At 38.2% G+C, this 25,885-nt stretch overlaps 1 protein-coding gene across 18 annotated transcripts in view; it reads left to right on the top strand.

Moving 5' to 3' along the window:
- Positions 1 to 25,885, top strand: part of TMLHE (trimethyllysine hydroxylase, epsilon) — a 75,586-nt gene that overhangs the window by 25,488 nt on the left and 24,213 nt on the right. For all 18 annotated transcript variants that reach the window (XR_014835213.1, XR_014835210.1, XR_014835212.1 and 15 more), the window contains 2 exons: positions 9,012 to 9,193; positions 20,334 to 20,510. Coding sequence is in view for 8 of the 18 variants with exons in the window: in XM_005674022.4 (XP_005674079.1) it covers positions 9,013 to 9,193; positions 20,334 to 20,510 (358 nt within the window). In the remaining 10 variants the exon portion in view is untranslated. The remainder of the gene's footprint in view (positions 1 to 9,011; positions 9,194 to 20,333; positions 20,511 to 25,885) is intronic.

The following is a 25,885-nucleotide window of genomic DNA, read 5'->3' as shown; positions in this document are numbered from 1 at the left end:
CCTGCAACCTCATGGTTCCTTGTCAGATTCATTTCCACTGCGCCATGACAGGAACTCCCATTTTTTACTTGGGTCATTTGCTTTTTTTTAATGTTGAAGTATATGAATTGTTTGTATATTTTGTTTCCCTTTTTTTTCTTTTTAGGGCCACAACTGCAGTATATGGAAGTTCTCAGGCTAGGGGTTGAATTGAAGCTACAGCTGCTGGCCTGTGCCACAGCCATAGCAATGTCAGATGTAAGCCTCATTTACGACCTACACCACAGCTTCTGGCAATGCTGGGTCATTAACCCACTGAGCAGGGCCAGGGATCAAACCTGCATCCTCATGGATACTAGTCGGGTTCTTAACTCACTGAGCCACAATGGGAACTCTGAATTATTTGTATATTTTGAATATTAACCAATCAGATATATCATTTACAAATATCATCTCCCATCCAAAAGTCAGCCTTTGTGTTTTGTTGATAGTTTCCTTTGTTGTGCAGAAGCTTTTTAGTTTGATGTAATCCCATTTGTTTATTTTTGCTTTTGTTTCTCTTGCCTAAGGAGACATATTAAAAAAAAAAAAAAACCCACTAAGACAAACGTAAAAGAGCAAACTGCCTATGTGTTCTTCTAGAAGTTTAGTAGTTCAGGTCTTACATTAAGTCTTTAATCCATTTTGAGTTTATTTTTATAAATGTTGTGACAAAGTAGTCCAGTTTAATTCTTTTGCATATAGCGAGTACACGTATTTTCTTCTTTTTGATGTGATTATGAATGGGAATGTTTTCTTAATTTGTCTTTCTGATAGCTCATTGTTAGTGTATAGAAATGCAACAAATTTTCACATGTTAATTCCAGGCTTCCTAACTTACTAAAGAAGATGTCATTTTCTCATTGTATATTCTTATCTACTTTGTTGTAGATTAATTGCCCATATAACTGTGGGTTTATTTCTGGGCTCTCTATTCTATTGATCTATGTGCCTGTTTTTGTGCCAGTACCATACCGTTTTGATTACTATATCTTTACAGTATAATTTGAAACCAGGGACATGATACCTCCAGCTTTATTCTTTTTTAAGATTGGTTTGACTATTTGGGGTCTTTTTTTCTTCCATACAAACTTTACAATTACTTGTTCTAGTTCTGTGAAAAATGCCATTGATATTTTGATAGGGATTGCATTAAATTTGTAGATTGCCTTGGATATATGGTCATTTTAATGATATTAATTCTTCCAGTCCAGTAACACAGTATATCTTTCTAACTGTGTAGTCTTCAGTTTCTTCCATCAATGTCAGTAGTTTTCTGAGTACACGTCTTTTACCTTTTGGTTAGATTTATCACGAGGTATTTTCTTCTTTTTGATGTGATTATGAATGGGAATGTTTTCTTAATTTGTCTTTCTGATAGCTCATTGTTAGTGTATAGAAATGCAACAAATTTTCACATGTTAATTCCATATCCTATAACTTTACCAAATTAATTGATTAGTTCTTGTAGTTGTTTGGTGACATCTTTAGGATTTTCATGTATTATATCATGGCATCTACAAACAATGACAGTTTTACTTCATTCTTTCCAATTTGGATTATATTATTTTATTTTCCTGTCTGATTGCATTGGCTAGAACTTCCAGTGCTATGTTGAGTAGAAGTTACAAAAGTGGGCATCCTTGTCTTATTCCTGATATTAGAGGAAATGCTTTCAGCTTTTTACCAACGAGTATGTTAGCTGTGGGCTTGTCATATGGCCTTTATTATATTGAGTTATGTTCCCTCTATACTAACTTTGTTGAGAGTTTTTAATCATAAATAGATGTTGAATTTTGTCAAGGTTTTTTCTCCATCTATTGAGGTGATCATATGATTTTTTTTCTCCTCAATTTGTTAATGTGGTGTATCATACTGAATAACTTGCAAATAGTGAACCATCCTTGTATCCCTGGTATAAATCCCATTTAGTCATGGTTTATGATCCTTTTAATGTATTCTTGAACTCAGTTTTCTAATATTCTGATTAAAATTTTGCATATATATTCATCAGTGCTATTGGCCTATAATTTTCTCCTTTTTTTGTATCTTTATCTGATTTGGTATAGGGTGATGCTGGCCTCATAGAATGAGTTTGGAAGCTACTTTTTCCTTTGCAAATTTTTGAAATAATTTGAGGGTAGGTGTTAACTCTTCTCTAAATATTTGGTCAAATTCACCTGTGAAGGTATCTGATCCTAGACCTTTGTTTGTTGGGAGTTTTTTCATATTTCATTACCGACAATTGGTCTGTTCATATTTTCTATTCCTTTCTGATTTAATCTTCAGAAATGATACATTTCTAGGAATTTTTTTTCATTCCTTCTAAGTTGTCTAGACTTATCATTATGTAATGTTCAAAATTATCGCTTGTTACAGTCTTTATTTTAAAGTCTATTTTTTCTGATATAAGAATCACTAACCCAGCTTTCTTTTCATTTCTGTTTGCATGAAATACCTTTTTCCATCCCCTTACTTTCAGTTTGTGTATGTCTTTAGATCTGGCGTATAATTTTGTGATAATCTTTTATGATCCTTTGTATTTCTCCGGTATTGGTTCTAACTTGTCTTGCATTACTGATTTTACTTATCTTGGCCCTCTCTTTTTTCTTTCTTTTTCTTTTTCTTTTTCTTTTTTTTTTTTTTTTTTTTTTTTTTTTTTTTTTTTTTTTTTTTTTTTTTTTTGTCTTTCTCTCCTTTCTAAGGCTGCACCCATGGCACGTGGAGGTTCCCAGGCTAGGGGTCCAGTCGGAGCTGTAGCCGCCAGCCTACCAGAGCCACAGCAATGCCAGATCCAAGCCACCTCTACTCTCTACACCACAGCTCACAGCAACGCCAGATCCTTAACCCACTGAGTGAGGCCAGGGATCGAACCCACAACCTCATTGTTCCTAGTCAGATTCGTTAACCACTGAGCCATGATGGTAACTCCCCTCTCTCTCTTTTTTCTTGATGAGTCTGGCTAAGGGTTTATCGATTTTGTTTATCTTTTTAAGAACTAGCTCCTGGTTTTGTTGGTCTTTTCTGTTGTGTTTTAGTCTCTATTTCATTTATTTCTTCTCCAATCTTTACAATTTCTTTTATACCCCCTTTGGGTTTTGTTTGTTCTTTTTCTCATTCCATTAGATGTAAGGTTAGGTTGTTTGAGACTTTGCCTCTTTCCTGATGTAGGCTTGCATTACTACAGACTTCCCTGTTAGAATGGCTTTTACTGCCTCCCATAGATTTTGGATCATTATTTTTTCATTTTCATATTCTTATTTTTTGAATTCCTCTTTGATTTCTTCAGTGACCCTTGGTTGTCACTATGATATTGTTTAGCTTCCACATGTTTTTTTAAACAGTTTTTTCTTGTAGTTGATTTGTAATCTCATAGCATTGTGGTTGGAAAAGATGCCCAATGTGATTTCAATCTTCTTAAATTTACTGAGATTTATTTTATGCCTTAGCATGTGATCTTTCCTGGAGAATATTTCATTGTACTTGGAAAGAATTTGTATTCTCGTGCTTTTGGATGGAATGTTCTATATATACCTATTAAGGCCATCTGCTCTATGTGTCATTTAAGGCTAGTGTATCATATTGATTTTCTGTTTGGATGATCTGTCCATTGATGTAAGTGGGGTATTAAAGTCCCCTACTATTACAGTGTTACTGTCAATTTCTTCCTTTATGTTTGTTAGTATTAGCTTTATGTATTTAGGTACTCCAATATTAGGTGCATCTGTATTTACAATTGCTATATCTGCTTGTTGGATTGATCACCTTATCATTATGTAATGTTCAAAATTATCGCTTGTTACAGTCTTTATTTTAAAGTCTATTTTTTCTGATATAAGAATCACTAACCCAGCTTTCTTTTCATTTCTGTTTGCATGAAATACCTTTTTCCATCCCCTTACTTTCAGTTTGTGTATGTCTTTAGATCTGAAATTAATATCTTGTAAGCAGCATATATAGAAGTCTTGTGTTTGTATCCATTCAGCCACTCTGTGTCTTTTGATTGTAACATTTAGTTCATTTACCTTTAAAGTAATTATTGATAGATATGTACTTATTGCTATTTTGTTAGTTGTTTGGGTGTTGTCTTTGTAGTTTTTAAAATTGTTCTTTACTTTTTCTTCTTTTGCTCTCTTCCCTTGTGATTTGATGACTATCTTAGTTCTATGTTTACATTCCTTTCCTTTCTCTCTGTATATCTGTTATAGATTTTTGATGTGTGTTTATCATGGGATTTATATATACTTTCTATATAAATATATTTTTAATATATATAATTATTTTAAGTTATTCATCTCCTTAGTTTGAACAACCTGCATTTTTACTCTCCTTCCCCTATGTTTACTGTTTGACAACTTATTTTACATCTTTTTGTTTTGTATATTCCTTAACTACTTATTGCAGCTATAGACAATTTTACTACTGTAGTCTTTTAACCTTCCCACTAGCTTTATAAGTGGTTAATTTTTCTACTTTGACTGTATATTTGCCTTTACCAGTGATATTTTTCTTTTCATAATTTTCATATTTCTAGTTATGGCCTTTTCTTTCCATCTAGAGAAGTCCCTTTAACATTTCTTGTAAAGCTGGTTTCGTGGTGCCAGACTCTTTTAGCTTCTGCTTGTCTGTAAAACTTTCGATCTCTCTATCAAATCTGAATGAAAGCCCTGCTGGGTAGAATATTCTTGGTTATAGGTTTTTCCCTTTTATCACTTTAAATATTTGTGCCACTCCCTTCTAGCCTGCAGTTTCTGATGAAAAATCAGCTGATACCCTTATGGGAATTCCCTTGTATGTTATTTGTTGCTTTACTCTTGCTATTTTTAATATTCCCACTTTATCTTTATCTTTTGCCATTTTAATTACAGTGTGTCTTGGTGTGGTCCTCTTTGGGTTGATCCTGTTTGGGACTCTGTACTCCTGGACTGATGTCTGTTTCCTTTCCCAGTTTAGGGAATGTTTTAGCTATCATGTCTTCAAATATGTTCTCTGCCTCTTTCTCTCTTCTCCTTTTTGGATCCCTATCATGCAAATGTTAGTACACTTGATGTTGTCCCAGAGGTCTCTTAAACTGTCTTCACTTTTTAGAATTATTTTTTTCTGGGAGTTCCTGTCGTGGCTCAGCAGGTTACAAACCCAACTAGTATCCACAAGGATGTGGGTCCATTCCCTGGCCTCGCTCAATGGGTTAAGGATCCTACGTTGCTTTGGCTGTGGCATAGGCTGGCAGCTGTAGCTCTAGTTTTACCCCTAGCCTGGGAACTTCCACATGCTGCAAAATTGTCTTTTTTCAGCTTAATGATTTCCACTACTCTGTCTTCCAGTTAGCTGATCTGATCATCTGTATCATGTAGTTTATTGTTGATTTCTTCTAGTGTATTTTTAAATTTCAGTTATTGTATTCTTCAGCTCTGCTTGGTTCCTCTTTTTATTGTCTAACTCTTTGTTAAAGTTCTTATTCTGTTAATCCATTATTACCCCCTTGTTCTTTGAGTACCTTCATGATAATTACTTGAATTCTTTGTTGGGTAAATGTCTTATCTCCAGTTAGTTCTTCTTCTGGGGTTTTATCTTGTTCCTTCATTTGGAACATACTCCTCTATTGTCTCATTTTGCCTAATTTGCTGTTCTAATTTCTCTGTATTTAGTAGGTTGGTTATGTTTCCCAGCCTTGCAGAAGTGGTCTTTTTTTTATGAGGCATCCTATGCATCTCAACAGCGCACCCCCCTTTGGTTACCAGAGCTATATGCTCTAGGGGTGGCCTTTATGTGGACTGTATGGGCCCTTCTATTGTGGTAGGCTGACTACTATGGGTGGTCTGGTTGGTTTTCAGGTCCTGTCTTATATGGAGGCTACCAGCCACTGGAGATCATGCCTGGGTCTCAAGAGGGCTGGCTGCAGAGCTCTGGGGAATCCCAGGGCTATTGCTGGCCAGCTGGTGGGGAGAGCCCAGTCAGTGTGGCTGGTTGGAGGGCTGGGTGTCCCAGACCAAGTATCAGCCTGTCAGTGCATGGGGCCAGTTCCTGACATGGCTAGCTGTGATGTATAACATTCCAAAACTTGTGTCATCCTGCTGTTGAGTGGGTCTGGATCCCAGGGTTAGGGTTAGGGTCAGGGCCCAGGGGAGTCCTGAGGCTGGTATTGGCCTATTGGTGGGTGGGGTTGAGGCCCTGGTGATATTGGGGATAATGCTACTTCAGTGGTGAGCAGAGTCAGAGCTTGGAGTCTCTGGCTGCAGGATCCTGGTTGTCCCAGAGCTGGTGTTGTCCTGTTGGTAGGTAGGGCCAGTTTCTGAAATGGCTGGCTATGGGATCTAGTGTGATGTGAAGCTGGTATCAGCTCACTAGTGGTTGGAATTGGATCCCAAGGTAACTGACTTGAAGGGACCATGGTGTCCTGAACCTAGTGTCAACCCACTGGTGGGTTAGGCCAGGTCCTGGGCTTAGTGTCAGCCCACTATTGGGTCAAATTGGGTCCTTGGGTCTCTGACTGCAGGGCCCTGGGGTCCTGGAGCTGGTGTCAGCCCACTGGTAGGTGGGGTTGGGGCCCACTGAGTCTGAACGCTAGAGCCAGCCTTCTGGTGGATGGAACCTAGTCCTAAGTCCCAAATGACTGCTTCTGCCCTGGGTTCCACAGCATGTGAGATTTTTGTGAGCACCCTTTAAGAGTAGATTTTCTATTTCCGCCAGCTCCCTGGCTCTCCTCAAAGCAAGCACCACTGGCCTTCAAAGCCAAATGTTTTGGCAGTTTGTCTTCCTGGTGCAGGACGCCTGGGCTGGGGAGCCTTAGGTGGGGCTCAGAACCCTCACTCCTTGGGCAGAACCTCTACCATTGTAATTACCCTCCCGTTGGTAGGTGGCCCACTTGGGTATGGGTCTTGATTATACTGCCATCTCCACCCTTCCAACTGGTCTCATTGTGCTTCCCTCTTTCTATCTTTAGCTGTAGAAGATCTTTTCTGTTAGTCTTCTGGTCTTTCTCAGCAATAGTTGCTCTGGAAACAGTTGTAATTTTAGCATGCCCATGGGAGCAGGTGAGCACAGGGTCTTCCTACATTGCCACCTTCTACTGTGAGATAATTTCATTTTGTAAGTAGTACAAAACAATGAAACACTTTTACAAAGAACATTGATCACATGCGGTCCTCCCAGTTTTCCCAGGCATATTAATTGCTTTCTCCTTTGAGCTTTTTCACTGTACTCTGTGTTTAAAACTATTGTAGAGAATAGTAGTTATCACCCTATATTTGTCTTTCTTCCCTACTAGATGATTATGAGATTCTTGAATGATGGCTTGGATTGCTTATTTATATTTATAGTCTTAGCAGTTAAGAAGGTACCTATTATGCACATAATTAATAATACTTGTCAAGTGGAATAATGAGGAAATGAATGAATATACTTGTTTAAGTGTTTTTGGAGGAGTAAGCCAATGTAAATGGAGAATAGTATTTGATTAAGAATTAAACATTAGGAGTTCCCGTTGTGGCTCTACAGAAACAAATCTGCATCCATGAGGATACAGGTTCAATCCCTGGCCTCACTCAGTGGGTTAAGGATCCGGTGTTGCCATGAGCTGTGGTGTAGGCTACAGATGTGGCTCAGATCCTGCATTGCTGTGGCTGTGGTGTAGGCCAGTGGCTACAGCTCCGATTCAACACCTAGCCTGGGAACCTCCATGTGCCATGGGTGCGACCCTAAAAAGACCAAAAAAAAAAAAGAAAGAAAGAAAGAAACATTAGAGTAGCAGTTGGCAAAAAAAAATATGAAGAGCCAGATAGCAATATTATAAACTTTGCAGGCCACATATGGTCTTGGTCACATATTATTTTTTGTTTTTGTTTATAATCCTTTAAAGTGTAAAATGGACCATATGAAAATAAGAATGGACCATAGTTTACCAGCCTCTGTCTTAGACAATATCTATAGGTAAGTGGTTGGCAAAGAAGAGACAGTGGTGAAAATAAGTGTAACCAAGATATCACCAGAGGTCTCTCTATGCTCTGTTCCTTGCCTCTACCCATAAAAATCTCAATAAATTTGACTTTAACTCTTAATTTGCTAACCTATTTTAGAACCGTCCCTAAGTCATCAGCGAATTCTGTTAGGTGTCTAGCTATGGCCTTTGTGTATGTGATTGGTTTCATCCATTCAACATGAAATTCAGTCCCTTCATCAGCTTTTACCACACACTAACATGCACACATCCACTCAAATTAAGCATTTTTGTGAGTTTAGTGACCTTTAAGTGGTTATTGAGAAGGTTCACACTGAGCATCATACGGCTTCTTTGCAGTGGCATGGCTTTTTTGCCCTTTCCCCCCAGGACAAATGAATTCCTTTTAAGATACTATGCAAATAAAGTTATTTTATTAATATTTATGAAGCAAGCAAGCAAGTTTATCAGATTACTTTTGCCAGCAGATATAATTTATCCCTAATAATAGCCGTAATAACAATGATGACTAGAATGATAGCAGCTGACATATATAGGGCTTACTATGTGACAACACAGTTCTAATTACTTTAGTCCTTACACTAAACCCATTAGATAGGTATTATTGTTATCCTCATTTTACAAAACAGGAAACAGAGCCACTGAGGGTTTAAGAAACTTGCCCATAATTACACATCATCAGCAGAAAAGAAAATTTCAAGGATGATCAATAGTGTCACGCCCCAGAAGGATAAGACCTGAAGAGCAATTCTTACAGTCATTGGAAGGTTAAAATTATTGCCTTTTTAAAGAACCACTTCAGTTATGTAGCAGAGTAGAAGCAAAATTACAATGTATAATAGTAGCCGGTGAGAAAATAGAAGTGATGGTTATTGACCACTAATGCTGAGCTTTCCAGAATTTCTCTTTTGCTTAATACTCTGTGTTTGAGATCATAAAATCTGTTCTTTTACATACTTACTGTAGCATCCTTCCTATAGCTTTATAAAAGTTGTTTTATATTGTTACTAACTCTTCTCATTGTCAAATTTTCTAGGATGTGGTGCTGCAGGTTGTCCCACCTACAGAGCAGGCTCCAGGACCTGCTGAGGGGACGAGTCACATTTTCGGCCCTTCAACTGCCACATTTCAAAAGCTCATTTCCATTAGCCATCCATTGGCACCATACAGCCTCCAAGTCTCTGAAGTGTGTTTGGCAGCAACATGAAGATCATTTTGGTAAGATGTGTAGAGATAGATACTTTATTTTTCATTGTGATTAAAAAGTAACATAAAATTTAACACCTTAACCATTTTAAGTGTACAGTTCAGTAGTGTTAAGTATATTTGCATTGTTGTGCAATGACGGATACTTTTCATGTGAACTGAAAATCCTTCCTGTGGAGTTGTGAAGACTTCTAACCATTTATTTCCAGGATTATCCTATAGGTTATAACAAAGACAAAATCATATAGGCTAACAGTAAAATCTCATCCCAGCTAGGGGAAGAGAGGTCTCCCATGTTCAAGCCCCACTCCTGTCTCCTTGTCTCATCCAAGGAAAAAAAAAAGAAAGAAAGCCTCAGTATGCAGAGGAAAGGGTTTCAAAGGCATAGCCTGGAAATTCTACAGCCAGGGAAGGTATTACATGGCAGAGGGGAAAAAAGCTTTATCCCTATGTATTAGTTTCCTAGCATTGCCCTAACAGATTGCTGTAAACCACTTGGCATAAGACAACAGAAATTTATTCTTTCACAGTTCTAGAGGCAGGAAGTCCAAAATCAAGGTGTTGGCAAGACCATGTTCTCTCTGAAGGCTCTAGGAGAGAACTCTTCCTTGCCTCTTCTGGGTTCTGGTATTCATTGGCTTGTGGCAACATCACTCTATTCTCTGCATCTGTGACTGCATAGCCTTCTTCCCTGTTTCTCTTCTGTGTCTTAAAATTTCTCTCTCCTCATGAGGCACCACTTGTTGGATTTAAGGTCCACCCTAATCCACTATGACCTCATCTTACCTTGATTATCTTCAAAGACCCTATTTCCAAATAAGGTCTTATTCACAGATAATAGAGATTAGGACTTCAACATATCTTTGCAGGGAATACAGTTTAACCCACAACACCCTGGAAAGGGACCAAAAACACTTATGAAGGCCACATTCCCAAGATACAGACCCTCTATGCACCCCAAAGACTTTGACTCCAAATATTAGAGAACTCCCTCCTCTCCAACACACTACAACCAGTAATAAGAGTCTAGTTAAAATAGTAGTGGGGTGCAGCACAAAGGTAAGGGCCAAGGCCAAGACAGAAGACAAAATCAGGATCACTAGAGGAATTTAATGCCTCTGGTATCCATAGAGAGAACAAACATCAGACACATCCCAACTCTTGACCAGATCGATTTAAATGGTTAGCATAAAGTCCTACTTACCTCCATATCTGCTGCTCTATACAACATGTCTGGCTTTTAACAACAAGAACAACATTATAAAACATGCTAAAAGGCAAGAAATAACACAAATTGAAAGACAAAGCACCATTAGAACTAGACTCACATATGACATAGGTGTTGAAATTATCAGTTAGGAAATTTTAAATAACTATAATATGTTAAGGATTCTAATGAAAAAGGTAGACAAAATGAAAGATCAATGGATAAGGTCAGTGGAGTGATAAAAAGTATAAGAAAGAATCAAAATCAGAGTAACAGAAAAGAAAAATGACTCTGATGAGCTCATCAAGAGACTTGACACATCCAAGGATAGAACCAGTGAATGTAAAGATAGGTCAGTAGAAATTACCCAAACTGGAGTTCCTGTCGTGGCGCAGTGGTTAACGAATCCGAGTAGGAACCATGAGGTTGCGGGTTTGGTCCCTGCCCTTGCTCAGTGGATTAACGATCCGGCGTTGCCGTGAGCTGTGATGTAGGTTGCAGACGTGGCGCGGATCCCGTGTTGCTGTGGCTCTGGCGTAGGCTGGTGGCTACAGCTCCGATTCGACCCCTAGCCTGGGAACCTCCATATGCCGCTGGAGCGGCCCAAGAAATGGCAAAAAGACAAAAAAAAAAAAAAAAAGGAAATTACCCAAACTGAAATACAAAGAGAAAATGGGAATAGAAGCAAGCAAACACACAAAAAAAATAGCAGTATTTAGGAAATGTGGAACAGTATCAAAAGTTATAAGATATACATGAGTGGAATGCCTAGAAGAGAAGAAAATATTAAGCAGAAGAAATATTTGAAGAAATAATTTCAGAAAGATTTCCAAAGTGACAGACACAAAACCACATATCTGAGAAGATTTTCTTTCATTTAAAAAACCACACACATACACACACACACACACATCCCCACACTTAGGCCAAAGAGCAAATCTTGAAGGCAGTCAGAGGGGAGAAAAACACTTTACTTACAGAGAAACATAGATCAGAGTTACAGCAGAGTTCTCTTCACATATGCAGGCAAGAACACAATGGAAAGGAGTTCCCACTGTAATGCAACGGAATCAGTGCTATCTTGGGAGCGCTGGGACGCAGGTTCGGTCTCCAGCCTGGCACAGTGGGCTAGGGATCCAGCATGGCCACTGCTGCAGCTTAGGTTGCAACTATGGCTCGGATCTGATCCCTGGCCCAGGAACTCCTTATGCCGGAGGGCAACCAAAAAAGGGGAAAAGGGAAGGGGGTCCCATCGTGGCTCAGTGGAAATGAATCTGACTAGTATGAGGATGCAGGTTCGATCCCTGGCCTTGCTCAGTGGGTTAAGGATCCGGTTTTGCCGTGAGCTGCGGTGTAGGTCGCAGACGCAGCTCAGATCTGGCGTTGCTGTGGCTGTGGTGTAGGCCAGCGCCTATAGCTCCGATTCAACCCCTAGCCCGGGAACTTCCATATGCCGCCGGTGCAGCCCTAAAAAGACAAAAAAAAAAAAAAAAAGGAATACAATGCAATGACAATTTTAAAGTATAACAAGAAGCAAAAACTGCTAACCTAGGATTCCATATCCAGCAGTCCTTCCAAAGTGAGGGAGAAATAGACTTTCTCATACAACTTCTCAAAACATTATAAAGGAATTTCTCCTGGCAGAAGAAAAATGATGTAGGTCACAAACTTGGATCTATGTTTAAAAAGAAGAGTATCAGAAACGAGTGAAGATAAAATATAAACTTTATCTTAATTATACTAAATCTTAACTGTTTGAAATATTAATAATAGCAATATAATGGTGTTAATAATATATATAAAAGTAAAACAAATGACAACAATGTGACAAAGGGTAGGAGAGAAAAATTATGAATATTCCATTATAAGGTAAATTAAAAAACTGATAATACCTAGTCCTAGCAAGGATGCAGAAGAGTGGGAGCTCTTTTTCACTCCTGGTGCAATGCAAAATAGTACGGCTCTTTTGAATGACGCTTTTAAAGTTATCTAAAGGTGGGCTTAGATTATTTAAGATGTACATTGTAAACATTAGGAAAATTACTAAAGAATTTTTAAAAATAATGTGAATAAGCCAAGAAATGAGATAAAATGGAATCATAAAAAATAACCAATAAAAATCAGAAAAGGCAGAAAAAGAGGGAAAAAGAAAGAAAATGAGGAGTAAATACAACAAATAGAAAATAACAAGAAGGTACATTTAAAGTCAGCTATGTCAATAGTCACTTCAATATAAATGGCCTAACCACACCAGTAAAAATATAAACATTGTCCAATTGGATCCAAAAAAAAAATAGCAAAACGAAACATTAATCCCTACCTCATACTCTGTGTAAAAATTAACTCAAAGTTGATCATAGGCCTAAATGTAAAGTTCACAACTGTAAAACTTGTGTGATAAAAAGTTTGCTACCTTGGATTCAGCAAAAAGTTTTTAGATGTAACTTCAAAAGCATAAAATCCGTAAAGGAAAAAATGGTAAATTGGACTCTATCCAAATTCAAAACATTTTTTTCTGTGAAAGACACCATTAAGAGAACAAAAAGAAAAGCCGCAGACTTGGAGAAAATATTTGTAAACCATATATCTGAGAAAAGACAATGCAGAATTTAGAAAGACTTCTTCAAACAAATAACCCAGTTTTTAAAAGCGTGGAAAGACCTGAATAGACACTTCACCAGAGGATGTAACTGTGGCAGATAAGCATATTAAAACATGCTCAACATCATTTCATTATGTAAGTGCAAATGAAAGCCACAATGAGATGTCACTACACACATAATAGAATGACTAAAATCCCAAAAAAAAAAAAAAAAAAAAAAAAAACCTGGCAATACTAAATGCTGACGAGAATTCAGAACCGGAACTCCTATTCATTGCTGGTGATGATGCAAAAATGATACAGCCACTCTGGAAGACACATTGGTAGTTTCTTATAAAGTTAAACATGGACTTGCCAACAGGTGCACTCCTAGGTATTTTTCCAACTAATTTGTACACTTACATTCGCAACAAAAACCCACACATGAGTAACAGCTTTATTCATAATTGCCAAAGGTGGGAAGCTCCCAAGCTATACTTCAATAGGTTAATTAATAAACTATAGTATATCCTTATGGCAGAATACTACTCAGCAATAAAAAGAAGTAACATGACATTCTGTCAAAGGCAAAACTATAGGGACAGAAAACAAATCAGTGATTGCTGGGGGTTTGGAGCACAGTTACAGAAAGCGTAGGGGGGATGTTAGAATGAATCTTGTGTCACTGGATTAGAGTTGGAGACATTAGTATAAACCCATGTTTAGCTTAATATTTATAGTTGGATAGATACAGAAATGATTACTGTGGCATGTACTGCTGAAAAAAATCTGCATGTAAGTGGACCAGGGAATTCAAACTCATGTTGTTAAAAGGTCAATTGTATATGTTTTTACACATAGATGAGTATATTTTCTAGCTCAGTCCATTGAGAGCACCTGGAAACAATGACACCCCAATAGCAATGAGCACACCCAGATCTTGGTTTCTAATACCATTCTCTACTGAAAGGAAGCAAGGCTCCTTGGAGAATGGATGATTCCAGGGCTGGGCCAGGGAAAATACAAGATGAGCCTGGAGAACCTGGAAGTGCCAGAAAGTAAGGAAGTGCTCAAAAAAAAAAAAAAAAAAGGGACATAGGAGCTAACTAAAAGAGCTTCTCATGGCCAAAGGTGGAACAATTTGAGCAAGAAAATAAATAATATAATATTGGGTTATAACCCAAAGGATAAAATATATAACTTCAAAGCCATGCTGATATAAATAAACGGTTGAATAAATGGGGAGAGTAGAGACAAATCTCCCATAGAAAAAAATCTCTGAATAATTTATGTAGATATTCTTCCGTCCCCCAACTATGAAGGTGGATCTTAACTCCTCAGTCCTGAATGCAGGCTGCACTTGATGGTTTGCTGCCAAAGAATAGAACATGGAAGGAAGGTGGAGTAACTCCGAAGTAGAGAAACCTGGCAAACACTGCCCTTGCTAGCATGTACCAGTGACATGACACGGTGAGAAGGGGACCTCCCCAAAACCTATAAAGGAAAAGCATGCCCCAAATTATGCAACACTCTAACAAAATGCCTGAGCAATACCTCTCAAAACTGTCAAGGTCATCAAAAACAAGGAAAAGTGACATGATGGCTAAATGTAACGTGGGTCTCAGATGGGACCCTGGGACAGAAAAGGATATTAAGGGAAAATAACAAAATTCAAGTAAATGATGGGATTTAATTAATAAATAATGCCTCAATATTCATTAATTAGTTTGACAAATTTGCCATAGCAATGTAGATATTACTAGTAGGGGAAACTGGGTGAGGGCTATATGGGAACTCTTTGTAACTTTTCTGTAAACCCAAAGCCATTCTAAAATTTACAACAAGTTTATTAAGAGAGATGGAATTAGAGAAAATCATGGAAACATCGAGCCATAAGTTTTACTGTGAAAGGGAATATGAGGTCACGAGGCAGTGGAGGGGGAATACTGTTTTAAGATGAAAAATATTGTAACATGTTTGCTGATGAGAATATCCAGTAGGAGGTGAAAATCTGATGATGCAAAAGAGGGTATTGGAAAAATTTCAGAAGTATAGCACCTGAGTAGGAAAGAGATAGGATCTGATTCATAAATGGAATTGTTGGCCTTGATTAAGTGCACAGATATTTCAGCTATAGTAACAGGAAGGAAGGCAGAATGTATATGTACAGATGCATATCAGTGGGTGAATGTGGACAGTGGGTTTGTGGATTTTTCTTCTGCTTCCTCATTCTCTTTGAAGGAATAAGGAAAGTCATCAGTTGAAAGTGGGAAGGGAGAGATAGTGTTGGCAGTGTGAGAAGAGAGGAGACTGTGTAATTGTCTTCATGGAGAGTGAGTAAGTTATTTCACTAAGAACTTATGCAAGGACTGTTTGGCAGTGTTGAGTATTCATTTGATATTTTCGGTGATGACTTTAAATTAAATTAACCAAGACAGCCTAATTTTTTCTCTAACAATGTTTAGCTACTTGGCTGCAGGCACAGAGGAGGTGGGGACTTGAGTTTATCGGGGTCACAAGATGATGGAGAACAAAAAGGAATTTATGGTCAATGAAGTGGTGCTCTTTGTGGAGCTGAAGGATTATTGGAGTGAAGAGTGCCTGCATAATTGAGCTGGAAAAGGAACGAGAGGTAGTTAGAGCGTAGGACGTTTGAAATGAAAGTTATGAATGTATTGCAATTAATGATGATGAAGTTGCCAAGAGTGATGACAGGAGAAGGGATGACAAGGGAGACGGTGGAAGAGAGTAAACAGATATTCATTTATTTAAAAATAAGGTGACTCAGGCGATAGTTGATAAGAGTAATCAAGAAGGGTAGAGCTATATAGGACAACATGAGCTTTAAAGGAGCAATGAGGCAAATATCCTTCAAGAATTACTACAGCCTTGTCTTGTTCCCTCAATGATCCAGAAACTGAAGCAGTTTTTCTAAAGTTCAATCTGATTTTGCTACTCTGATCTTTAAAATCCCTTTATAGAGGCCCACGGTTAGAGATGGTGATTGCCTGAATGCGGCAGGAGGAAAGAGTGGAGATGGAGAGGTCATGTGGATTTGAGAGTGATTTAGGAGGCAGAACCAACAAACTTTAGTGATTGATTAAATGTAGGCTACAATAGAGATGAGTCCAAAGATTCTCTTCTGTATTGACATTTTGGAAGATCTGATAAACATATACCAGGAGCCAGGCATTGTGGTAAATGCTAAGCATGTGGTGATAAAGAAGACACATTCCATATCCTCGAGGTAAGAAAAGACATAGACAGTTATAAGACAGTGCGATAAATGCTTTTAGGCAATGTGCAGAATGTTGTCACAACGAAGAGGAGAGGTGCCTAAACCAAAATAAAGAATTATAAATGACTGCCTGCGGGATATATCCACTGAGCAGAATCATGAACATTGAAGATGAACTGGGCAAAGGGAAGAAGGGTGAGAAGGTATGGATGAATGTTCCAGCCAGAGGCAACTGCCTGTTCAAGCGCTTAAAGGCTACCTCGGTTGTAGTTGGTCAAATCCCTGGATCACTCAGTATAATGACCAATCTGAATGAGGGTTAGTGGTGCTTCATCACTTTTATCACTCCAAGGGGGCATCGTACGTTCTCTCTGTCTCTCTGTCTGTCTCTCTCCGTCTCTGTCTCACACACACACACACACACACACAGCTTTACCTGTCATTCGTGGATACTAGGCCAAAAACTCCAAGTTTAGGTCACCACCAAATAATAGCCCCATTCCACATTGTTACTGAAACAGACAGCACTAATGGCCTGAACCCAGCCTAAACCCAGATTGGGACTTGAACCCACGTGCCAGGACTCGAACCCAGCCTAAGCCAAACTGGGCCTTAAACCCATGGTTTTAAATGAGAATCATTTGCCCAGTGTCTGGACTCACTGAGGTTCAGGTTCTTCATGTCTCTGCGCAGAAGGAATTCAGCGAGAAAGAAGAAGAAATAGGCAAGAAATAGATTTATTAAGATAGGACGCTGGTGAGAGATGCCAGCGGGCAGGTGCGGAAGCTCTGCCCCGAGGATCTGGTGGGCAACAGTTTTATCCTCCAAGGGGAGTCCGGGTCAGAAAAGCCCACCTCTTCCTTTCTGGGAGTAGTAGCTCCTCCTTGGTATCCAGTAAGGTGTGTATTCACATCAGCAGAAGGGTGCTCCTCAAACCCCGGCCCTGGGTCTGAATCTGAGTGCAGGCCTCATCCCATCCCCCACCTGAGGCCGTTCTTCTGCCTCCACTAGTCAAGCAAGCCTGCCTTGTGCTGATGGCTTTTTTGAGCAGTTTATTAACTCACGGTGATCTTCCAAAGTCGCCGAGGTTTCCCGCTCTATCTGTGGTCCCTTATTGGGGCTTCTACAACCCCCTGTGCCTACTCCATCCCTACCATTTGTAGTTGTTATATCAGAGACTCTTGCAATTCACCTCAGTGTCTGGATTTTTGAGCATTCGGTTGAGGTATATGCCTTGAAGGCACAGATACTTTATAAGACATGAATACTAGAAATGAGCGAAAGGAGACCAACTTTTGATTCATGTGTGGAGGTGATGTGTTAGCCTGTCTACTCTGCTTCTCTCCTGTAAAAAGCCCCAGATCATAAGCTACCTACTAGCAGCATAGGCCTGATTTAAACAATAGGATTTCATGTAATATTCTTCTCAGTTTGTGTGGACTGCATGGGCCATTCTTTTCTGTTTCTATGTGTGTCTCATTCCTTTGAAAGGCCATTGTTCTGCTGGTCTCTTGCTTGCCCCAAACAGTATGCCTTCCTTGATTGTTTTCAGTGCCCAGGGCCATGGAGTTTGTATGTGCTCTGCTCCAAATCAATTTAGTCCGCATCCGCATCAAAACTGTTTGTTTTCTTGGCTTGCCTGCCCTGGTAGAACTACTGCTGATGGAGCTGATGGAGGGGTGAATAGGGAGTGGAAGCACCCCAAGCTAAAACACCTAGATTCCCCCTCTTCTTGCCCAAGGTTCAGTAGTTTTTCTTGAATAAATGCTTCCTAATTCGTTGTAAGCCTTTAGTCAATTGCCAGGGTCCTAAAATTGTGGTTATTGATACTTTTGTCCAGTTTTATCATCATTTGCCAGGCTCCTTATTCCGCCTTTCCTGAAGCCTCACCATCAGAAAAACACTAGTATAGGACTTTGGGTTTGGAGACCTTGAGTTCATGTCTTAACTCCACCATCTAATGATTATATGATCTTCCAAAGTTATTTAACATCTCTGAGCTTTAGTTTTTCCTGTCCTTAATGTGAGAATGATAGTATCATACAAAGTCAAATTGAGGAGTACAGAGATACATTTAGTCTTATTTTCTAATTTGCTATTATAAACAAAATTATTATGAATATCCTTGTGCATACCTCCTCACGTGTGCCAGTTTCTATAAGCTAAGTACTGAGAGAAGAATTTCTGGATCAAGCAATAAATATATGTATTTTTATTATTTTCATAGAAACTTCCAGATTGCCACTCAGTCCATCTTCACCAGTTTATACTCCTATTACCAGTGTTTGAGAGTATGCATTTTCCCACATATTTGAAACACTTCTTTTAATCAAACTTTTAAAACTTTGTCACTCTGCTAGATAAAAAATCTTAACACCTATTTCTCTGATTACTACTGAAGTTGGAAGGGTTCACGTCTACTGGTCACTTCTGGTTACATTCCTTCGGTCATTTTCCTTTGAGTTTTTATCTTAATGATCACAAAGATGTATCCTATTTGCTGGTATTAATCCTTTTATATTAAAAATATTTGTCCTGTTACTTATCTTTTACCTTAGTTTTTTACATTGAAAAACAAAAGATGTTTATTTTCATATAGACAGATTACCTTTTATGCTTTTTGTGTCACTTTAAAATAGCTTTTCCTTGGAGTTCCCGTCGTGGCGCAGCGGATTTGAATCCGACTAGGAACCATGAGGTTGCGGGTTCGATCGCTGGCCTGGCTCAGTGGGTTAAGGATCTGGCGTTGTCATGAGCTGTGGTGTAGGTCGCAGACGTGGCTTGGATCCCCCGTTGCTGTGGCTCTGGTGTAGGCCGGCGGCAACAGCTTTGACTGAACCCCTAGCCTGGGAACCTCCAGATGCCGCGGGTGTGACCCTAAAAGAACCAAAAAAAAAAAAAAAATAGTCTTTCCTGGGAGCTCCAGTCATGGCGCAGCTGAAACGAATCCAACTAGGAACCATGAGGTTTCAGGTTCGATCCCTGGCCTTGATCAGTGGGTCAAGGGTCCGGCGTTGCTCAGATCTTTCATTGCTGTGGCTGTGGTGTAGGCTGGCAACTGTAGCTCTGATTCGACCCCTAGCCTGGGAACTTCCATATGCTGCAGTGACACCCTAAAAAGCAAAAAAGAAAGAAAGAAAATGGTTTTTCCTACCTCAAATATGTCAATATATAATAGTTTTATTTTTTATGTTTTAAACTATCAGTAATTTACTGTTGAGGATGACATGAATCTAGAATCAATTTTTTTCCAATATTGCATTTTCCAGAACTAGTTACTCCATCCTTTCTCCACTATTACAAAATGCTGCCTTTAACATACACCATATTTCCATGTATACTTGGCTGTGTTTTGAGACTCTGTTCTGCTCCCTGGATCTCTTCATCTATTCTGCATAATATTATCCTTTTTAAACAACTATAGCTTTCCTTTTCTTTTTCAGAATTGTTACTTGATTCATTCTGAATGTGAATCTTGGAATTAGCCTGTCCAGTACATGAACCTTTTCATTGGAATTTGGACTGGAAGTACCTGGAATTTTGTGTATTAATTTGTGGGAGAATTTGTATCTTTTCATTATTAAATCTGCCCATCTGTGAGCATATTTCTCTGTTCAAGTTTCCCTTGAGTCCTCCATAGTTTCTGTTCCTCTTATAAATTTGATATCATTTTTATTTACCTTGTCTAAATATCATTTTTATGTACCTTTTCCTGATGTATAGGAAAGTATTTGATTTTTTGGATAACTTTTTATATTGGTACATCTTCAAACTAACAGAAACATTGCAAAAATAGTATAAGGACCTTCTTTATATCCTCTATCTGCCTGTGCTTTCTCTTTATGTACTTTTTTAGTCTTTTTGTTTGTTTTTTTTTTATTAAAGTATAGTTGATTCACAACACTGTGCCAGTTTCTGCTGTACGGTCTTTTCATATGCTTGAATGGTTTCACTTTCCAAATTTATTTTTGGACTTTTTATAGTCTCCTTTGGTTTTGTCTGTTAAAGGACGTTTTCTGGGTACTGATTTGTTAGTTGTCCTAAATGACCATTTCTTTATATGTATACAGTAATTAGTGTAAACCGCTGTAATCGGTACTATAAAACAACGTGATCTTTTCCCTAGAACTGCGCTACGCGAACACCGTGATGCGCTTCGACTACGTCTGGCTCCGAGATCACTGCCGCTCGGCGTCTTGCTACAACTCTAAGACCCACCAGCGCAGTCTAGACACCGCCAGTGTGGACCTGGGCATCCAGCCGAAGGCTGTTCGTCTGGATGAGACCACGCTCTTTTTCACTTGTGAGTGGACAGGAGACTTGGTCTTCTCTGGGGTGCTCTTTTAGAGAAAATTTATTTTGCGAGAAATGGCTTGCCCCGTTCCAAAATAGGGTGTTCTTTTAGTTACTTCGCCCTTTTTCTTTCTTGGGAAGCATTTATTTTTCTGAAACTTATACTTTTCTTCTTAAATAAAATTGTTGTAATCTACACCTAACACCCTTCTTTAACAAACCTGAAAAACATTTCTCCAGGTTTTTTGAGATGTATTTGACATATGATATTGTATAAGTTTAAGGTGTACAAGGTGATGATCTGATATTTATGTATATTGTGAAATGATTACCACAGTAAGCTTATTTAATGCATTCATCACCTCACATAGTTATTGTTTTTGTGTATGTAGTGAGAGTATTTAAGATCTACAATCTTAGCAACTTTCAAGTATACAATACAGTATTGTGAACTGTAGTCACCATTGGATCCCCAGAGCTTATTTGTCTTATAACTGGAAGTCTGTGCCCTCGACCAACATCTGCTATTTCTGCCAAACCTTAGCCCCTGGCAACCACCAATCTAATTTCTGTTTATATAAATTTGGGGGTTTTTTTGGGGGGGGATATATGGGGATATATTGCCACACCCACGGCATCAAACCCATGCCACAGCAGCGACCTGAGCCACTGCAGTGACAACGCCAGATCTTTAACCTGCTGCACCACAAGGGAGTTCCCAAGTTTGGTTTTTGTTTTTTTAGATTCTACATATAAATGACAGTGTTTGTCTTTCTCTGTCCTGACTTTGCTTCACTTCGCATAATTCCCTCAATGTCCATCCATGTTGTTGCAAATTTTAGGAATGCCTTCATTTTTATAGCTGAATAATATTTCATTATATATATCACATCTTGTTAATCCATTCATCTGTTGATGGACACTTAAGTTGTTTCCATGTCTTGGCTACTGTGAATAGTGCTGCAATGAACATATGGGTGCATGTACCTTTTTGAGATAGTGATCGCATTTCCTTTGGACAAATACCCAGAAGTGGAATTGGTAGATTACATGGTAGTTCCGTTTTTGGTTTTACTTTTCTTTTTTTTTTTCTTTTTTTTTATTTTTTTTTTTTTTTTGAGGAACCTCCGTACTATTTTAATAGTAGCTATACCAATTTACATTCCCACCAACAGTGCATGACGGTTCCACATCCTCACCAGCACTTCTTATTCTTTGTCTTTCTGGTGATGGCCATTCTGACATGTGTGAGATGATATCTCACTATGGTTTAGATTTTCATTTCCCTGATGATTAGTAGTATTGAGTGCCTTTTCAACTAACATCATACATAATGGTGAGACTAAACACTTTCCCTCTGAGATGGGGGCATGGCAAAGATGTCCACTCTCACCACTCTTATTTAACAGAGTCCTGGAAGTTCTAGTTTACAGTAAGGCAAGAAAAAGAAATAAAATGCATACATATTAGAAAGGAAGAAATAAAACTATCTTTATTTGCAGATATATGATTATCTACATAGACTGCCTCAGATAATGTACAATAAGGCTCCAAGAACTAATAAATGAGTTCAGTAAGGTTATAGGATACAAGATCAACACACAAAAGTAAATTACCTTTCTATATATTTAAAATGAACATGCAGAAACTGAAAAAAAATGCCTATCTACAATTGATTCAAAGAAATTTGTTTAGGTATAAATCTAATAAAGTATTATAGGATCTGTATGATGAAAATTATAAAATGCTGATGAAAGACATAAAAGAAGGCTCAACATAGTAAAGATGTCAGTTCTATTCCAAAGTGATCAATAGTTTTGATGCAATTTCTATGAAAATCTCAGCAAAATGTTTTTGTGTACATAAATAAGAGTATTCTAAAACTTAAGTGGAGGAGTTCCCGTCGTGGCACAGTGGTTAACGAATCCGACTAGGAACCATGAGGTTGCAGGTTCGGTCCCTGCCCTTGCTCAGTGGGTTAACGATCCGGCGTTGCCGTGAGCTGTGGTGTAGGTTGCAGACGTGGCTCGGATCCCGCGTTGCTGTGGCTCTGGCGTAGGCCTGTGGCTACAGCTCCGATTAGACCCCTAGCCTTGGAACCTCCATATGCCGCGGGAGCGGCCCAAGAAATAGCAAAAAGACAAAAAAATAAAACTTAAGTGGAAAAGCACATGCCCTAAAATAACCAAAACATGTCAAAAAAGAGGAATGAAGTGGAAAGAATCACTTCCCGAGTTTAAGGCTGCATAATCCAGATGGTATGATTTTGGTGGAGGGATATAGATCAATAGAACAGAAAAGGGAACACAGAAATAGAACCACACAAATGTAGTCAACTGATCTTTGGCAAAAGTGCAAAAGCCATTCAGTGAAGGAAGATAATCATTTTAACTGATGATGCTGGAATAATTAGACACCCATAGACAAAAGTAAAAAAGAACCTCACACTTTATGCAAAAATTAACTCAAAATAGATGATGGATTTAAATGTAAACATAAAGCTATAAAACTTCTCGAAAAGATCATAGGAGAACATCTTCAGGACCCAGAACTAGGTCCTGGAACTAGAACTAAATAACTTTCAAAAGTCAATGTAAGAAAAACAAACAATCCATTTAGAAAATGGATAAAAGATACACAAAGGTATTTCACTGAATAGGATATACAAATGGCAAATAAACACATGCAAAGATGTTCAGAATTATAAGCCACTAGAGAAATGAAAGTTTCCACAATGAAATTACACTATATTACCTAGCACAATGACTAAAATAAAAAAGAATGTATATATATGTATGACTGGGTTTCTTTGCTGTACAGCAGAAATTGGCACGACATTGTAAATTAACTATACTTTAAAAAATAGTGACAACACGAAATGCTAGAAAAGATTTGGAGAAATTCTATCAGCTGTATACTGCTGGTGGAAATATAAAATGGTACAGCTACTCTGGAAAACAGTTGTTTGTCAGTTTGTTAAAAAACTAAACATGTAAGTACCATACAACACAGCAATTGAATCGCTAAGCATTTATTCCAAAGAAATGAAAACTTACACTCACACAAAACCTGTACAATACTGTTCACAACAGCCTTATTTTTAACAACCAAGAACTGTAAACTACCCTCATGTCCTCCAGTGGTTAAATCAATCATCCATATAATGAAACACTACTCATCAATAAAAAAAAAGAATGAAATACACACATCATACCTTTAAAAAACCTCAAAGGAATTATACTGAAAGAAAAAAGCAAATCTCCATGATTCCATTTATGTAGCATTCATGAAATAACATAATTATAGGGATGATGAACAGATTGGCAGTTGCTGGGAGTTAGGGATGAGGGAAGGAGTAGTATGGCTTTAAAGAGACATCATGGGAGTTCCCACGGTGGTGCAATGGGATCAGCGGTGTCTCTGCAGCACCAGGTCACAGGTCCAATCCCTAGCCTGGCACAGTGGGTTAAAGGATTTTACATTGCTGCAACTGTGGAATAGGTCGCAACTGTGGCTCAAATCTGATCCCGGCCCGGGAACTCCATATGCCACAGAACAGCCAAAAAAGAGAAAAAAAAAAAAAAAAAGAGGTGACATGAATTAGTCTTGTGGTGATGGTACAGTTGAGTACATTGCCTATAGTAGTGGTTACACAAAGCCACACATGTAATAACATTGCACAGAGCACACACCCAAGAGTATGTATATAACTGGTGAAATCTGAATAAGGACTATGGATTGTATCGATGCTACTTTCTTGGTTTTGATATTGTGCTCTGGTTGTACAAGATGTTGACGTTGGATAAGGCTCAGGGCAGGGAGAGTGGGACTTCTTTGTGTATTTTTTTGCAACTTCCTGTGAATATATATTTCAAAATAAAGAGTTTTAAAAAGCATCGTAAGAAAAAATATTTATTTTTTATTTTTTTAAGGCCACACCCACGACATATGGAGGTTCCCAGGCTAGGGGTTGAATCGGAGCTGCAGCTGCCAGCCTACACCACAGCCAGAGCAACATGGGATCCGAGCCGCGTTTGCGACCTACACCACAGCTCACGACAACGCTGGATCCATAACCCACTGAGCAAGGGCAGGGATCGAACCCGCAACCTCATGGTTCCCAGTCGGATTCGTTTCTGCTGCGCCACAATGGGAGCTCCAGAAAAAATACTTACAATCAATACATTTGTCTACTAATTTCTGTACAATAAAAAGAAAACATACCATAGAAAGGTTTATTTTAAAATACTGACTTGGCAAGATATTCGTAAATGTATGACAGAAACTAAAACCCATTAATACATAAGGTGCTATGGCCAGTTTGTAAGAAAAGCACCAGTATTCCAACAGGAAAATGTCAGAAAGAAAGGAACACACAAATCATTAAAGCACAAGTCAGAAACCATTCCGTAAAGGGCCACATAGTAAAGAGTCTTAGGCTTTCCTGACTGTACTGTCTCTCTCACAACTATTTAGTTCTTCATTCGTGGAGTAAAAGCAGCCATAGACAGTATGTGCTACAAAAATGCATTTAAAAAATATGGATGTCTAACAAATGTTCTTATTAGCCTTATTAGTAAGTGAATAAATTGAATTCGTTATAACAAGAGAAACGTTACCAAATTAGAAAAAATATATTTAAAAAATAAAAATACTAAATTTTGATGGGCACACATACATTGATGAAGGGAATGAAAATTGGTAGACTTTCTAGAAAGTCATTTGTTTATATGTACCAATACTTTTAAAAGTTTCTATCTTTGGATTTAACAATTCCACTTCTATGCTTCAATTTAAGAAAATTATCCAAAAAATATACAAGGATGATCAGTATTAAATGAAATACATGCCTCAAGAGAACAGACTGGTTGGATAAATCATGGTAGTCCATTTTCTGAAAATTTTTAAGATTAATTTTTTTTGAAAACTTAATTTTTAGATGATACAATGATTGTTAAAATGACGCGTGACAAAGGTAGGATATGAACTTTTATATATATTTTATATGTGATATAAAATAAAAGAATGCATGGAAAAAAAAAAACTGGAAGGAATGATGCCAAGCTGTGAATAGTGGTTTCATCTGGGTGGTCGAATAAGTAGAGGTGATATTTTAATTTCCTCATAGTCTTTTATACTTTCCAAATTGTTTATGATACTTTTATTAGCAAGGTGTGGGAAGTTGAAAAAAAGAGAAAACAGACAGAAACAGAGAGGTAGAAAGAAGTAAAAAGAAGAGGGAAGATACCATCATAACTTTCACTCTTCTTGCTTATCCTGAAGATTTTCTAAGGCGTTTTGGGGGCTGGTTTCTTTTTTTAGCAATAGGCAAAGTCAATTTTGAAGTCACTTTATCATGTCATATTGATGTCCTATCATGAGACC

Source organism: Sus scrofa, chromosome X (assembly GCF_054392235.1).
Source record: "Sus scrofa isolate SSC_HxYL_T2T_F1_AM1 chromosome X, Sscrofa_HxYL_maternal_Yorkshire_Landrace_v2.0, whole genome shotgun sequence".
In the NCBI taxonomy this organism is placed as follows: Eukaryota; Metazoa; Chordata; class Mammalia; order Artiodactyla; family Suidae; genus Sus; species Sus scrofa.
This window is presented reverse-complemented; position numbering and strand designations above follow the sequence as displayed.